Below are 16,516 nucleotides of genomic sequence, written 5' to 3'. Positions count from 1 at the left end.
AAATCCAATTATTTACGGATACTATAATGAGAATTTCCGCACGGCATATAAGAATATGTGTAGTTCAGACGTGTCGATACGGGTGCATGATTTGGGCACCCGATCGCCACGGTCATGTCATCGCCAGGTGGAAGAGAGAGAAGTAGAGTTGAAGACGTTCGCCGTGATTGGGGACCGGCTGGCCCCACCGGCTCATCCAGTTCCTCATCACTCTCCTAGGGTCTCTAGTGCCTCCGGGAGTACTCAACAAATAACCGTCTCGGTTCATCACTCGAGTGATACTGAAATCTAGTTATAATTTGCTAACATGGCATACGGTCTTCTGTGAATTTGCCGAAAGCTCTTTGGGACAGAGGAAACTTATAATTGACACCGTCTGAGTATCATCTTCATGGCTTCCTGTAGTAGATTTTACCCGATTAAAATTTTTCCAATAACTCCAACTGCCTACAACATTTATCAGGTGCGTTAGGTACATAATTTGCACCACCCCGAGGATGGGTGGCGAAAGTCATTTCTGCCCGTAGATAGCTCGGTGAAATATGGTAGATCATAACGTTATTTCGTCCCCTGCCTTATATTTGAGAATGGCTACAGATCCTTAACGGCTCACAAGGGGATATCTTCCTCAATATGGTTCTTGAAGTCTTATCGATGCATAAATTTAAATAATGCTCTGCTTATCCATCGGTCAAATATTCCTACATGTATGCGAAATAACGTAAAATTGCAATTCATTTTTAAGAGCTTATATATATGACCTTCATGCATCTAACTTTCCTATCCTAAATGTACACATACAAGTAGTTGTACATTTCACATATGATCTGAATGTCTATAACAATTTTTTGAAAATTATTTATTTGTATGATATAATGAAGCAATTGCACGTACAGATTTTTTGTCAGGGATCTTCTTGAATTAAGAATCCCTTCACTCTGCAATATATGTAATATGTAAAAAGAAAATGGGCGTGTTTGCATGGAATCAGTAAATAAAGGTAATCACTTTCGGTAGCGGAATACAACATGATTGGTGTTTGTGCATGGAAATGGCTCCACAATACTAATATAAAGCGTTAGAAAGCGTACATCGTACGAAAAGAGGAGGATACATTGCCAGTACGCTGAAGAGTCAGCATTACTCCAGCATATACAAATGACTTCCAGTAAATGATCTAAAGACAGAGTCAGACAGTATATAATATAAGGATAATTGTATATTTACCATGTATCCATAAACAGAATGAGGAAGGTGCTTGTGTGAACGAAGTTCACTATCTCTGCAATGACCAATAAATGTAAGTGTAAATGTAATAACAAGACACTCCTTGTGGTATTTGATTACAATGTATGTTGTTTACATAATGTCGGAGTCCTTTGGAGACTATTTAAATGGAGTTAGAATTTCAGTAAATGTATCTATTTTTGAAACGATTCTCTTGTTATTGATTCTTCAAGGATAGGCGAGACTAAAGATTATAAATATATCAAAAGGTTTTAAGGAGAAAAAATAAGCTTACAGTACTGTAATAATTGTGGTGATAAGTGTATATAAAACATGCATATGGCAGCTCTCCAGATTGTATACTAATATAATGATTATATATGGCATAAAGATTTTTTGGAATGATAAACTTTATGAAGGAACTATCTCAAATGGTTCAAAGGTTTATTGTATGTAAACTGCTGATAGTGTAAGGAGCCATCACGTTGTCCATGGCAATTTCAGACGTTTTACACTTGTTAACTCCATTTTGGAGCCAATAGAAGTGAGCCTATGACTATAGCAACATCTGTAAGTATAGTCAATGTTAGGCGTTGATCACCTCAAGGGCTTTGATGACTATATTTCGGTCTCAAATGTATGAATCCGTATATGATAGGACCGAGTTTTGAAGGCTGATTGAAGTGTTCTTTTTGTACTTTGGAAAAGTATAACAGGTAACGTACCATTCGTTACTATCACAGTATATTGATGGCATTCATGCCTAGACATTTCATCATATTTCAGGACATATATATTCAAGGTATTGTGATATATTTATATTATAGGAATTCAAGACTTTGACAAAAAGCAGACACACATGCATACATACACCGGAACACACACATACGCGCGCGCATGCATTCGCACACAGGTTACTTTAAACGTTTGCAAACTCTAGCATTGAGAAACTGCTTAGTAAACATGCCGGCAAAAAGGTCTGAACGATCGAACAACAATAGGTTGATTGAGCAAACTTAACATGCTGTACACGCCAAACTTGTCAATAAATCAATTTTATTCATTTATCTTTTGTGCTTGTTTCATTGCCTCCATAATGTCACAATTTACTAATTGGCATAAGGTTTGTCCAAAGAAAGACACATTCCTGTCTGCTCACAAATTGGACGGGTGTTCCCTGATCCCTCACGACCTCCCTCATTAGTCCCTCACTACCACTTACTCATTTATTTCCCCATTTATAGATCCCTTATTCGTCGCTGCCACCTCTCGAGATCTCGAGCGGTTGAGTCCCTGTATTCAAAGTTCTGAGATCACCGTATTCGTATTCATCGTATGCGTTACCCACGGTGTAAATACCTTACCTTTCAGTTGATGGCCACAGACCACGGGTCCACCATCTAGTGGTAATTTAGGTAATCGTTACAGCTTTTATTAGCACTCATCCGGATATATCGTATCCGACATGATATTCGATATTGTAAACTGTTATGTTTCGAATTCTGTCAACTAGCCTTCGCCAACCTGCAACAATAATTAAACTGTTGTTCTTTTGATTATTGACCACCACCAATTTTCTACTATAAATAAAAGTTGTAATCTTCTGCGTACTGACCCTAGCCAACCTGTTGCGAAAATGTAAAATGTTTATATTTTGGTTACTGGATCACACCAACATTGTTCATGATATAAACTGATTAATTACAATTTTATGACTTCCATCATCTTGGCTCATAATGTGAACTGTTTATTGTATGGTAACTGGCCTTCACTGCTTATGTAAACTGTTTTATAATTTGTCTACCGGCCATCTTTGAAATTGTGTTCGATGATGTAACCGTTTATATTTTCTGTTGTCAGTCTACTTCTCTTCTTCGCAAGCTCCGAAGAGAACTACGTTTTCCGACTATTTCACAGACAAGTACACACACCGTTAGGGTAGTGAGCTCACCGTCACGAGTACGGTCGGGCATTTATTGACTCATCAGTCTCAACAACAGGACAACTTCTGTTATACACATCGGTTCATCAGTGTTAACAACAGTGTTAACAACTTCTGTTTACACATTGTTGTTCTCATATCTACGACTCCAAGCATGTCTTGCTACAAGCTGGCGACCGTTTATCCTGGTTGCCACATTGTTTTAGTCAATATCGAACTGGACGGTTAAACCGAGGCTCTGTCCAGCGGATGTTCAACGTATCCTGACTTGCATCTACCTCTGAAGTTACAGTAAGTCATCGGAAAGCTTATCGTTAACATAAGGCAACACATTGCCATAAGAATGTTGCAAAATCAACGACATTGGCTATAAATAAGTACGCAGATACTTAAACATCAGCCAAGAGGGAGATATCCCACAATGACGCTTACACAACAGCATAAACAACACTGGGAGGAACAACACTCATGTCAGTAGGTCTAAGTTGCATACTTGCATATTAAACTTCAATTCATAACAGAACGTACAAGAGGCCAGTATGCGCCACACAGGGGCTCAACTTCCACACACACATCTTCTGAATCCCACAAGCGGTTACTCTGTGAGCACAAACAATAGCGTAAGGGTTTGATCTCTCTCAAGATTTCTTAGAGACTAGGTTAAGTTACAACTGAGCTCAAAAGCTATAGCAGAAACAGACCATACAGTATAATTAACAACATGAGCGTCTTGAAGTCAGATATGTGAGGGTTGGGTTGGGTGGGAAATATGACCGTACTCAGGAAGGAGAAGCCACGAATGACCTACATGGGAGATGGGGGAAAGGTCAGAGGGTAAATGGGGTCAGAGGGATAAGCATCGATCAGGGTAGGGGGACACGTGACTTGTCTGCTCAGCCGTCGGAAAACTTGAATTCTTATAGCCTGTGTTTGAAAAACACGCTCAACCTAGATCGAAGAAAAAGTGAAAGGAAAGTGATGTCGATCCAGCTTTAGCTCACCGAAGAACTAGTCTTCCACTGCTTTTATGACTTAGAGGGCAGACCCTATGTACAATATTTACAGGTTCATTGTATCGGGAAAATTCCCATAGCTCTTATCGAAAAGCACAATGAACTTGACCACGGCTTAAAGTCCCATCCTAAGGACTGCAACCCTCTCCGGTAGCGTGCATGTCAGGTGATGAGTGCCATAGCCGGAATCGAACTCACGACGTCTAGTTCCAGAGACAAGGCCGCTAACCACTGGACTACGCACGCTACCGGAATATGACCGGGCATATGTCTACTCTTCGCGATGGTGCGCACGTCTACTGTATCCTTGTGCCTGTCCAATTTGAATTGCGAAACTTAGTACTCTTCGTAGTTTTCGAAGTAAGTTCAGAGAAATGCAAATTGATCTATGATCACTAATATGGTTTCCATATGGGCCATTTTTAGGGTCTATTACTTGTCAACTGAACTTAACAGGATGAATGTTTATCTACACCATTAGAGTCCAATGCGTTTTCTGTGCAACATGAATGCACATCCAATATGTATACGTAGTAATAATAGTCAGTAACCTCTTTAATGATCCACGTCAATTATTGCATTGAAGCAAAGGTTACAAAATATACCATGGACAATTGATCCCTATGTAAAACACATGAGCTTGCAATGACACAGTACATAAAGTAGCTTATGGGATAATCCCCATGTAACTTCTTTCTCATTATCTTCAACTAGTCTCCGAGTTACGTTTATCGGCCTTTTTCGCAGTTTTACGTGAGACAGGATGCTGAATCTGGTGGAGTTATAGTCGCAGATCTTTTTCATGTTTTAAGGTTTTAAGGTATACATGGGTGGAAACGTATAAAAACAACCAAGAAATGTTGTGTCTGCATCTCAATGTTCTTACTAAAAATTATCAATCAGATTAAGATTTTTTTTTCAATTGCAGACAAGGCAATACATAGGAAACCAAAGCAGTTTAGGTAATATATTGGTGCCAACACATATTTATAATTTTGGATTCTCAAAGAATACACATAATTAACTCAAAATGTTATGGTAAAACAAGATTAAGCCTAAATATAAATCATCTTGAAAAGAAAATTAAACTTGGTGCGTGATTTTGTAATTTGGAGGTTAAAAATCAAGTCTAAGTACAAGTAAATATTACGTTACAGATTGGAAGCTATAATACACAGTTTAGTCTACGTAAGTACTGTAACTTTCAAGTGGGAGAACTGTTTTGTGTAGAAAATGTAGTTTTAAAGGGCAGAGAATACACATATAGTTTAGACAGTTGTCTCGTCATTTAAACCCCTATATATATAGTAGAACAGACTTGGAACTGCCATGAATAGTTCTCTGTACGCATTGGTTAGATACAGAATATTGATATTGAAAATAACATAATGAAGTTCAAGGCTGACATTTGGAGTTTTCCACATAAGCATGCATTTATTTTTTATGCTCAAATTACATGTATATCTTGAGAAATATCACCCCCTTTAGATTTTGATGAATGTGTATTTCACAATATTTACTGTGTACCACGGAGATGACTTATGCAAGCTACTATGACTCACCGCTTATTTGAATTCAACACTGTTGATGCGAAACAAGGAGCATTCGTTACATTTGTTTACCACTATTACATTGTCTTCTAGCGCAGTACATTTCCTAAACATGCAACGTTATTTCATGACATTTGGAACTTTGTTAGCTGGAGAAACAGTACTATTATGTGCTTCTTCTAGTACAAAAGCTCAAATACAATTTATATTTGTAAGGAAACAAAACATCGATAGAACATGTCAGCTTTGCACGTAAGCATTCATCAGCGATGTGTTTCATGTCCAATCTATGCTTTAAGGTTCATTAGTTAAATGCTACATACACAATAAAATATATAATATGTAAGCAACTATTAGCTCTGAAACTGAGCAATATACATGTATTCATGTTTTAACTAGCTCTAATTTCAGACAATGTACTGTGTTTACTATAAATGCACTCGCATAAATATTTGCAAGAATGCTTTACTGAGGGGGCGCTAAGTGGTTATCAACAACCAAATGTGTCACGATGACTTCAAGTTGGATATCTTGTACATTTTCACTTCTCCTACCCCGTGGTGAGGACTGATTTCTATTAGATAAGGCCGGAGACCGAGAGCTTGTCCTAGTGTAAGGAGTGTGAAGAAAAGCGCTACTTGAATCACACATCATGGATTTGTACGCGTTGCGAAAGTTTTCGTTGTAATACCCATATATGATAGGGTTCACAGAACTGTTGAAGTAAGATAACCAGTGAGCTATAGGGTATATGTACACATTGATTGTGTCTCTTTGATCGAGTGTAAGGAAACCGTGATCTGAAAGCAAAGACAGGGTATGTAATGGCAACCACGAAAACGCAAAAAGCACAACCACGGCTAGTAACATTTTCACCACCTTGACTTTACGTTTCCAGGATGCCTGTTTGACCTGTGTTGGAGCATGTTGACCTCCAGGAATGGGCTTCTCCCACACTTTCAGCCCAATTCTTATGTACAAAAGCACGATAACGGCCAAAGGAATTAGATAGCACGTAGCGAAGAGCAAAACCGTATACACCTTTCTCCATAACTGAGAGGTCTCAGCGCAGATGTGCAACGAGAGTGTCTCTTTGAAGAAGTTGAATGTCATCGTCTTATCTTCAATGAGGAGTACTTGAGGCACCATGATGAATAGGGCCAGTAACCACACCGCTATGACAATCTTCTGCACTCCACGAATGGTGATTTTGGGCTCGGTAGGATGCACGACTGAGTAGAACCTGTGAATTATTAAACAACAAAAATGATATGCAATAAAACTTTGATATGAAAAACATTGAAACTTCGACCTGAGGCAAAGGCACTTCTTTAGGCAAATGATTTTATTCTTTACATATCGTTAACATGTGAAAGATCCTAAGTTATAAAAATGGTACATATGTAAGACTACTCATTGTCTGGACAAAACAATTTGTGCTAGAATGATACAGGTGCACATGTGGGGTTAAATAGCTGTCAGATTTTATCTTAAATATCTGTTGTGTGTCCACTAACCTTAAATCTTGATGATCTTAGCAGCGCTTAGAAAATTGATCTTTGTTCTTAATTTTCAAAAAAATGCCGATTCCATATCGTCGTAACTATTAACCTATTTAGCAAGTCAAGCGGTAACTTGATTTGCTGAAACATGCCCAAGCTGTGCACGGGAAACGAGGAATATATTACCGTTCAAGGCCAACACCCAATTCTCGCTTGTACCTCATTTCTCTAGTCTGAATCGATTTAAACCGGGGCAATGCAACATACGTATGTTTGCAAAATAGCCAGATTTAAATTCTCCTAAGAGCAGCTCAAGGTTATATACTGTAGCGGCATGCAGAGATACGTACGATAGTTATGAGATATTGTTTTGTTATGCGATGTAGATGTGATCTGTGCCTGGCATAACGGCTACACTAGGATATTGATTATTTTTTTTGTTTAAATTATGTTTGCTCATCTCTTTGTTTAAAACATGTATAATTTAAGTAAACTGTTCCTTTAAGTTAACATGTTTATATTAGACGATCAATTGTTCTGTCTTTGCTCCATGGCTTTTTCAATGTCATGAACCTGTTCTCTCTCTCCATTCACATATGAAGTAAGACTTGGAAACAAAAAAATTGAATTGAAAAAAATGTTAGATGAAACCTCACCTGTCGACTGCAATAGCAACCAGTGTGAAGACTGAAGCGGCAACGGAGACCACCTGGACAGCAGGCGTCAGTTTACACATGACATCGCCAAATGGCCAACCTAGAAGGCATTTAGAAATCTTTGAACTGTGCATATACATTGCAGTATAATATATATCTTTAAAACTTCAACTTTAAATGTATTACATATCTTGAAATACATTTCCCTTTATTAGATATATTTTCCTAATAGGTGAACTATGTTCGAAACAGCACAAGTCATTGTTCAAGTCATTATTCAGTGATTTGACCTTGTACAATTGTTGGTAGATGCTAAGGAATCGATTAAGCCATTATTAGCGTGTAACATGTATTTTAGTACTTCCTAATTGCATGTACTATTTTTCTTCATATTGCATTGATCTTAGAATCACCTGTATCAAGTCTGATGTCGCAAAATAATGTACTACCATATAGTAAATGTAATTTCTAAATCTTTATTTTAAAATTCTAGAGCTTTAAATGTTACAATATGTTTTTGGCCGATTTGGTAAAGCTTCAATATCAAAGGCAACAAGATACATTATTAGGTAATGGCATGCCAAACAACTTGTGATAAGTCAGATCTACAAAATGCCCACGCCACAAATATATTTCATTGTTGTGATGTTCTTTAAATTTCAAGCTATCACCACATGAATGAATCGTTAGATTAGTTTGTAATGCCATTGGTGCGTTTTAGAAAACAGAATTCAGCTTAATTCAACAAAGGAAATCCTGTGAAAATAACATATCCAACATTGATATATAAGAACATTTTGGAAATCTATGTCCATATGCCTATACATATTTATCGCAATGTTGTTTCATATATATATTCGCTATATTTAAAGAATGTGATTCGTCTTACCTCTTATGATGTTATCCACCAGCGTGAATGGCATGCAGAATACTGCCACAAGAAGGTCACTTACAGCCAAGTTTAGAAGAAAGAAGTTTGTGACCGTCTGCATGCGCGGGATTTTCAAGATGACGTAGCAGACCATGGTGTTGCCGACGATGCAAAGGCAGAAGTTGAAGACATAGAACAACACAAACAGGGCAACCACCGGTTCCGTTTGTTTTAGGTAGTCATTATCGGGCAGAAAGTCATGCAATTCATAACTCATATTATTAAACGAATTCCCGCTGCCGTTTTCTTTAGGAAGGCCAAAGCTTTGAAGTCTCCACGCCATTCGTCAAATTTGAAAGACAGTTCTGAAGTGAATGGTTGTCGGATTTCACCTTCTGGGTCCCGACTCGTCAACGATTTCCTCTCTAGTCTGTCAAGCAATTTGGGAAAAGGAAACCGTGACGAGCAAAGCTGGTGTAGGGCAGCAAAATAAAAGCACGGTGGTCAATACGGATTTTCTTACTAATTTTTCAGGAAGTGATGTGTGTAAAAGCCCCCTGGTATCGTTTGTGATGAGCTTGCACAGTTTCGAGGTATGGAGGTGACGTTGTCAATCAATAAAGCTGTTGGCCACCTGGAGGAGAAGGAAAATTTGTTTTTTTTTTTTTGGACAATAATAAAGTTTTTTTCTTGAACACTTCGTTTTTCATGGATGCCCTACATAATCAAATAATATACGGAAAATAATTGAAACTAGCAGCTGATTGTAACATTAGGCATGAAATTAACACAGGATTGGGAAGTAAAAGTCTTTAGAAATAGCACTTCTTACGTGTTTACAAAATGTAGCTATATTGATATCCTAAATGCGATCACTTCATAATAGATCAATGATAAAAGGCAGTGTAACACAGCTGTATGAACCTACTCTACGCGTGCTGCAATTTTGAATTTGCATTGCAAGGAAAATAACAAGAAGGGGATATTTGACATTTGACTTAAATACGATATTTCCCACTTTGGTCACTACGATCCGCTCCAATGAATAAGGGAAACATGGCTTTACAAAAAGCAATAAAGCTCTATTTCCGGGGTTGCCTTGTTGGAAATATAAAATAGAAATACCTTTTGACACTGTTATAAAACGGCTGTCAACTTTACGATGTGGTAAAGAACATAAAACTCCAACAGACTGGAAGAAGCATTAACAGGTTCAAGTTTTCGATTGCCTATATTGTACATATTAAAAAGATATAAGCTAAACCGAGCATTTGAGATTATACAAAAAATTAATCAACATCTGGTATGCAAACACATGTCTTGAAGTGCTTATATACTATAGCATTATCTATTCTGAAAGAGTGAAAATTCTTTTTGTTGTTATTCACATATACACATAAACAGTAAAATGATTGAAAACACACAATACAATATACGGTACTAAAGGTTATAAGGAACGGTACAGAATTTGACGTCGCTTAGTAATGGACGTTGTTCCCTACCTTGAAGGGTGCAAGGCAAATGAGGCTGCACTACAGCCTCCTGCAAGGAATATAAGGCATCTGTGATGACCTAGAATAGTCCCGTGATCCGTTTTTTTACATTGATGTACAGGTGGGGTGTTTATCATATTCTTTGGAAACTAAATCAACCCTTTTACGTTTGAAATTTGTTTTTTACAATAATACTTTCAAATATGAAATAAAGACACATTAAAACACTGGCAATATAAAATACGTTTTTAAAACTTGTTCACTGCATTCTTGACTTTATTAAACTTGATTATTACAACACAATTTTTTGAACTTGGAATGCATGCTTTTATATTCCTATATATATATATATATATATATATACCAAAATTGATAAAGAATGTACTACCATAACGCTCGACATTTTCTTACTTAAAAAGGAAAATGAATTAGTTTTGTTTTTCGGTGCGGCTTCAGGCATTATCCTATGAATCAAGATTCCGCCTCAACAATTTGCTTGAAGTTTAATCATTGTCAAAAAAAAGAAAACATATCTACAGTTATGTATAAAACGTAGATTTAGACAACAAATGGGAAATTCATGGGCATTTTGGAAGAGCAACGCAACTCATCTATCTTTCATATCACACACTATCCTGCAGGTTTGCAGATATTACATCCGGTGGGTATGTGAGAATATTCTGAACAATGCAAACGTTTCAAATACCAGCGAAAGGTCAACCATTTTCACGTTCCACGTACATTAAAGTTGGTGGATGATGATAATTATTTAGCATTTGATGCTTCAACGTCGAACGTTAATTCAAACTTAAAGACGGACTCTGCAAAGCTACTATTAGGGCAACGTCACCTATAAATGTTGGATTTGATACAGACAAAGGCATCCAAAGTCAGCAGTCAATAATAGATACGGAAATTTTTTGGCGCCTAGGATGCAATTTACTAAAGATTCACTGCTTCCTCGGCTATAATACAATTCGTAGCACATAACTATTTGATATATGCAAAGTGTAATTTAGTTATATTAGAAAAGTAAAACCTGAATCCTGGACAAGGTCAGGGATTTTTCCTGCAAAAGATGAAGCTTAACCCGGAATCCGATTTTCTTGCTCGTTTGGTATCAGTTCGAATCGTCTTGAAACCTGAATAGATATGAATACCTGCCATGTGTCTTATCGACTAGATTATATGATTGAATGGGTGTTATCCTTCTTAAAAGGAACAGTTCAGAGGCATTTGAAGAAAGATTTGTGAAAATTGGTTAAATGCATAAGCTTCCCTTTATCATAATAGGATATCGGCACAAATTGATGAAACTCATCTCAAATGCATGAAATGGACTTCCACAGCATATTAGGTGTCCTACCTATCAATCGACATCGCCAGAGTGCCATTGTGATGCTTTGATGTTTTGAGCATCTGAAAAAATATCATTTATAGGGTCACTGAACCTTTAGATTTATAATTGATTGTTGCAAAGAAATAGTATGAACTGACAGCAAATTAATACTAATACAGACAAATTATCCAGGTTTGCAAGTTTTCTGAATACTGACAACTTTAAAAGGAATTTCAAAGAGATCAGAAAATATTTAACGTTTAATAATCATTTATAAAGGCAGTAAAAAAATCCCATCGGTGATTTGTCATTTGATGGTATCGTGTATCAGCCTGTGGAGTTATTAAGTCACTCGAAGAGATTAGACAGGATTTTATGGAAATATATATTACATACTGCATATGGTGACACTGTTACATTATGTTACATGCAACCGGCGGCTGCTATATATACTTTATTGAATAACAAGAAACTACTGTAAATATATTAGTATGCGACCCCAAAACAATTCATATGACACGACATTGTGCCACGTTTTAGCACGGACGCAGATAAGGATTTCGTGCAATGCAGTATATCTTCCAAAAGAGTAATATTTGGAGACTCGTTTCAAAAAGTAGCCGAGCCAAGTCATGGTAAACACATAAAACCACACAAGAATATTGACAAATAGATCAAAGTCATGCCCATTGACACCATAAACTTTAAAATTTTTCATAGATGACTTTCAGATATTTCTTAAGTGGTCTTCCTCCTGGATATCAAACACATTAACCCTTTTAATCTACTCCTTTGTTTTAGTTGTGCCCTATTGGGAAAGCAATCATTGGTGAATTTTACAGACTATGAGAGTCAAAATAATTCGCGTGACTACCAGATTGCCATATTCTCTAGTGATATTAGTGCCGGAGTAAGAAATTACAACAAATTTGTAGTTACCAAACTTACCTCGTCCTAGAATACCTTCAGTTAAAAGAAAACAAAGAATATATATGCGCCTGGTTTGATATCAACTCTTCTTATGTCTTATGCGCTTTGAAGTTGATATGCCGCGCTTGTCCCTCGCTAATATATAATGCCAAAACTATCATAGCGTTTCACACTGGCGCCGCAAGTAATTACTGTAACTGCAAAAATGCTGTTTAATGAGACTCGGTAAAATACTTAAATGTGATCGTGTTGCATGCTTGACGTTTCAACATAAACCAGGGAGATTATTCAAGGCTACAAACACTCGAGTTCTGCAAGTTTTATGTCTCAAGTGAGCTGATACGTAGCAATGTCATGCTATATAGTACTTAGTTACTGGCGCTAACGTCATCACACTCAGTATTATTGTTAAGATGGGTGTTGCCTACCTTGGCTAATATTAGCCCTGGGTCGGCAGTACAAGCGACCCAGAACAAAAAGAAATGGCCAGCAAAAGTGTACTGTGAGCCAAAAAAAGACGAAACAATAGACCGAAAGAGCTAGAGCCTACTATGAAAGGTAGGCTAATTAACCGACCTGACAACTCTCTGCTGTTTACCTACTGGCTATCTTATGAAATTTTCAATAATCGGTCAATTATCATGTCCATAGAATGAATGATTGACAGCCACTCATGATCGAGCATGGTAAGTCTACTGGTTTGCAGTCCATGTCTATAAGATAAAGTCTGACTAGATGCGTTTCATAGAAATGTCATTGATATTGAATTAGGAATATGATAAACACCGATTTTCGACTCTTTGTGTAACGTGCAACATTCAGGTACATCTAATTGAAGTAAATTTGGTATGTATGTATTCGTCAAGAAGTAGTCTATAAGAATCAGATGAGTACATGAGCTTGCTGGTCCAATAATAACAAGAATATTCTTTAATAAATTCATTATTTACAAAGATGGGATATTGGTAATATTTATTGAGACCGTGTTAGGTCCTGGAGACTTTGTAATGCACAGTCCCACTTGCAAGTTGTAGCATCATATGTCTATATGTAAATTCGTCGTTTTAACAAGCTATTTTCGGTACGTCGATCTAGCTAACATTCTGTAGTAGAGGTGATGTTCCTTGATATTAAAATATTCCTTTCCTTGTGAATATGTTTTCATTAATATTATATTATATTTAAAAAAAATTATTAAAGAATAGAATAATCCAACATAACATGACATTTGACGAGCGCAAACTTAAGAACCTTGTCACCCGATTAGACCGAAGTAATTACTATGCTGCCTTCTGTGTGGGTATGATAACAATTCTTAGTGACATTACAATACTACTCAATCCAGATTTTACTACCTTTAAGACAGGTTCATTTTACCTGTCATGCAACCTGCACGACAATTCTGACAAGGACACCTCGTCAAATGTTCTCAAATGCATAAGGTTACAAATCAAACAGCAAGGCGCCGCAGACGATTATATAGTGTTATACTGTGACTATGATTATACATGAAGGTACAACTAACTGCGCTTGCAGTTATGTTCGTCTAAAGTAGAGACATTTTACACTACGTTGACCGATGTATGTATGACAACAATAGAATTAATATCGTATTGCGTTACTGCTTTCTATAAAAAATGATAGAAATGGAGTATACATATTTTACATATATACTTATTGAAGACATTTATCAGACAGATGTCTAAAGACGTAGTTAATGGTATTCTTTGATCGTTTTGTGACACCCATCTACAGCTAATTAGCTTGTTTTCATAATTCAAGATAGGTTTTAAAGATAGGTCTCACATTTAAGTTAGCTGAAACCCCTTTTTATCCTTAACAAATTTTGCCAACTCTGGAGACATTTGGGATGACAAAAAAAGGTAGATCAAGGGGCTGAGATTTTCCATTTTGATCAAAATATGTTCTGTTCAGCAGTTTGTAGACGTCGTATAGATGGTTTTGAGTTTTGGTGTTGTGGGTTGAATCGTTAAAAAAGTCTGGTGTCAAAGATGAAGTTCCTTTAACCCTATTCAGACCGGGCTTTTTTGGTCATCCCTGGACCGGGGGGGGGCTTTTGAGGCCCTCCACTTCTAAGTCCTATAACTCTTAAACGACGTGCCATAGGGCCACCAAATTTTCAGGACATAATTTCGACATAATATCTGACAAGTATGTGACGTTTGACGTTACGTTGACGTAAGATGACGTAATTATGACGTCATCAATTTGATTACATTGGCCAAACCCATGAAAAATGGGTATTCTCAGAAAACTTCAAGTTATGCTACAAAAATGTAACAACAAGTGCAGATAACAGAATAATAATGTTTATTACGACTTGCGTTGCCAATAGCAACATCAATGACGTCAAAATGACGTCATAAAATGACGTCATGCACATCTAAGATACGAGTTGGGCTCCGCCATATTATATCCACCGCCTTGAATTTTGAAAAATACTTTTTTTGCATCAAATAATCACAAAGGGCAATGGAAATAGACTAAATTCATTTATTTAGATGGTTTTTGATGAAAAAATACCAGGTAGTTACAAATTTTAAGGGATAATTAGCTTGTTATTATTGATCTGGCCATTCGGTCCGCCATCTTGGATTTTGGGCTGATGACGTCATCAAATTAGCATAATTTATGCATATATAATTATGAAAGATATGCTGAATAATATAAGATTTTATTTATGTGACAAAATCGCAGTAATATAGAAAATAAATGTGAAAAATACATAGTTAGAACCAAAAATAGTGATTTTTGGCAAAACTGCCTGTCAACAAACGGTTGCCATGGCAACAAGAAAAAATGGAAAATTTGTCAAACTTCGTAAACTTGTTGCCAACAATATTTTAGGAAAACTCACCAAATTTGGTGGCTCTAGCGTAAGCCGTTCTGGCGTTATAGGACATCGAAGTTAGCGCGGGCCTCAAAAGCCCCCCCCCCCCGGTCTGAATAGGGTTAATAGAATGAGCATGAGAGGAAGGACTGGCTAATACTATGTAATGTATTTTAAAATGCTATACATCGTCAAGCCTTGTGGAAACAATAACTTCAAAACACAATTATCTATAACTCAAACCTCAATTCTCTACTCACACTGCAAAGCTGGATTACCCAGGGTTGTTTCTTTTTTTGTTCCAAAATGCTTGAGGTCAACTCTGGCGTTCTAACGAGCAAAAGCAAGACAAATGAAATGGCACTACGCTATCACCCCATGCCGGTTTAAGTAGAGTTCTGCATGCCAGAGGTCACCTACAGGTCAAGTTTGGCAAATATCATGTATGTTGTTAGATTTTCGAAATACAGGGAGTTTGACCTTGTTGCAACACGCTTTGGATGGTTATGTAGATAAACATGATGAATTTCTAGTGGAGAAGAATCTTTTAAGATTGAAATTTATCTATATTTTTAATTGCTCTATTTCAGTACATTTCAACATAGTTTTCTACAGATAGGTCTGTATTATTGCTACGACCTTCGAACGTGTTGTTGACTAGTGGTGTCTAGTAATTATCATAGAACACTGAATCAAAATGGCAGGGCAAAATGTTAAAGGGCAAATCTCACTGCTCTTGCGTCGCTGTGGGTTCGATAACGCAGACGTACCCCCACGGAACTTATACTTCATTTTTTGTATGCTTACTAGAATTTTGCAACATCAGGACAGAAGCCCTCGCCTTTGTTCAGGTAACATATACTGAACGTAGCTTATTGTAAATCTTTACCAAACTTCCGCTTTGCCGAATAGTAATAAGGGTCTTTGCCAAAGTTAGGAATGAAATCCTATTATTATATATAATAGGAGTTAATTGGCCTAGGAGTGAACTGGTCTGCTGGATAGACTTCATAGGAATGACTAAAATTCCACGGCAACTTATTCGTCATTATTTGGCCAAAAACTTCTCTATTTTCATGCAGCTGCCACGTCTGCTTGGAGACTAGCTTATCGTTAGAATGAAAATAGCTTTCTCAGCAGGA

The 16,516-nt window shown here is 37.0% G+C and overlaps 1 protein-coding gene across 1 annotated transcript; it reads right to left on the bottom strand.

Moving 5' to 3' along the window:
* Positions 1 to 5,521: 5,521 nt before the first annotated feature.
* LOC118411766 (neuropeptide FF receptor 2-like) lies at positions 5,522 to 9,379 on the bottom strand. The gene is made up of 3 exons (XM_035814250.1): positions 8,780 to 9,379; positions 7,891 to 7,990; positions 5,522 to 6,975 (listed from the first exon to the last, which is right to left on the bottom strand). The coding sequence occupies exons 1-3, from the start codon at positions 9,102 to 9,104 to the stop codon at positions 6,198 to 6,200; spliced, it is 1,203 nt and encodes a 400-aa protein (XP_035670143.1). The 5' UTR covers positions 9,105 to 9,379; the 3' UTR covers positions 5,522 to 6,197.
* Positions 9,380 to 16,516: the final 7,137 nt, after the last annotated feature.

Source organism: Branchiostoma floridae, chromosome 3 (genome assembly GCF_000003815.2).
Source record: "Branchiostoma floridae strain S238N-H82 chromosome 3, Bfl_VNyyK, whole genome shotgun sequence".
Lineage (NCBI taxonomy): Eukaryota > Metazoa > Chordata > Leptocardii > Amphioxiformes > Branchiostomatidae > Branchiostoma > Branchiostoma floridae.
This window is presented reverse-complemented; position numbering and strand designations above follow the sequence as displayed.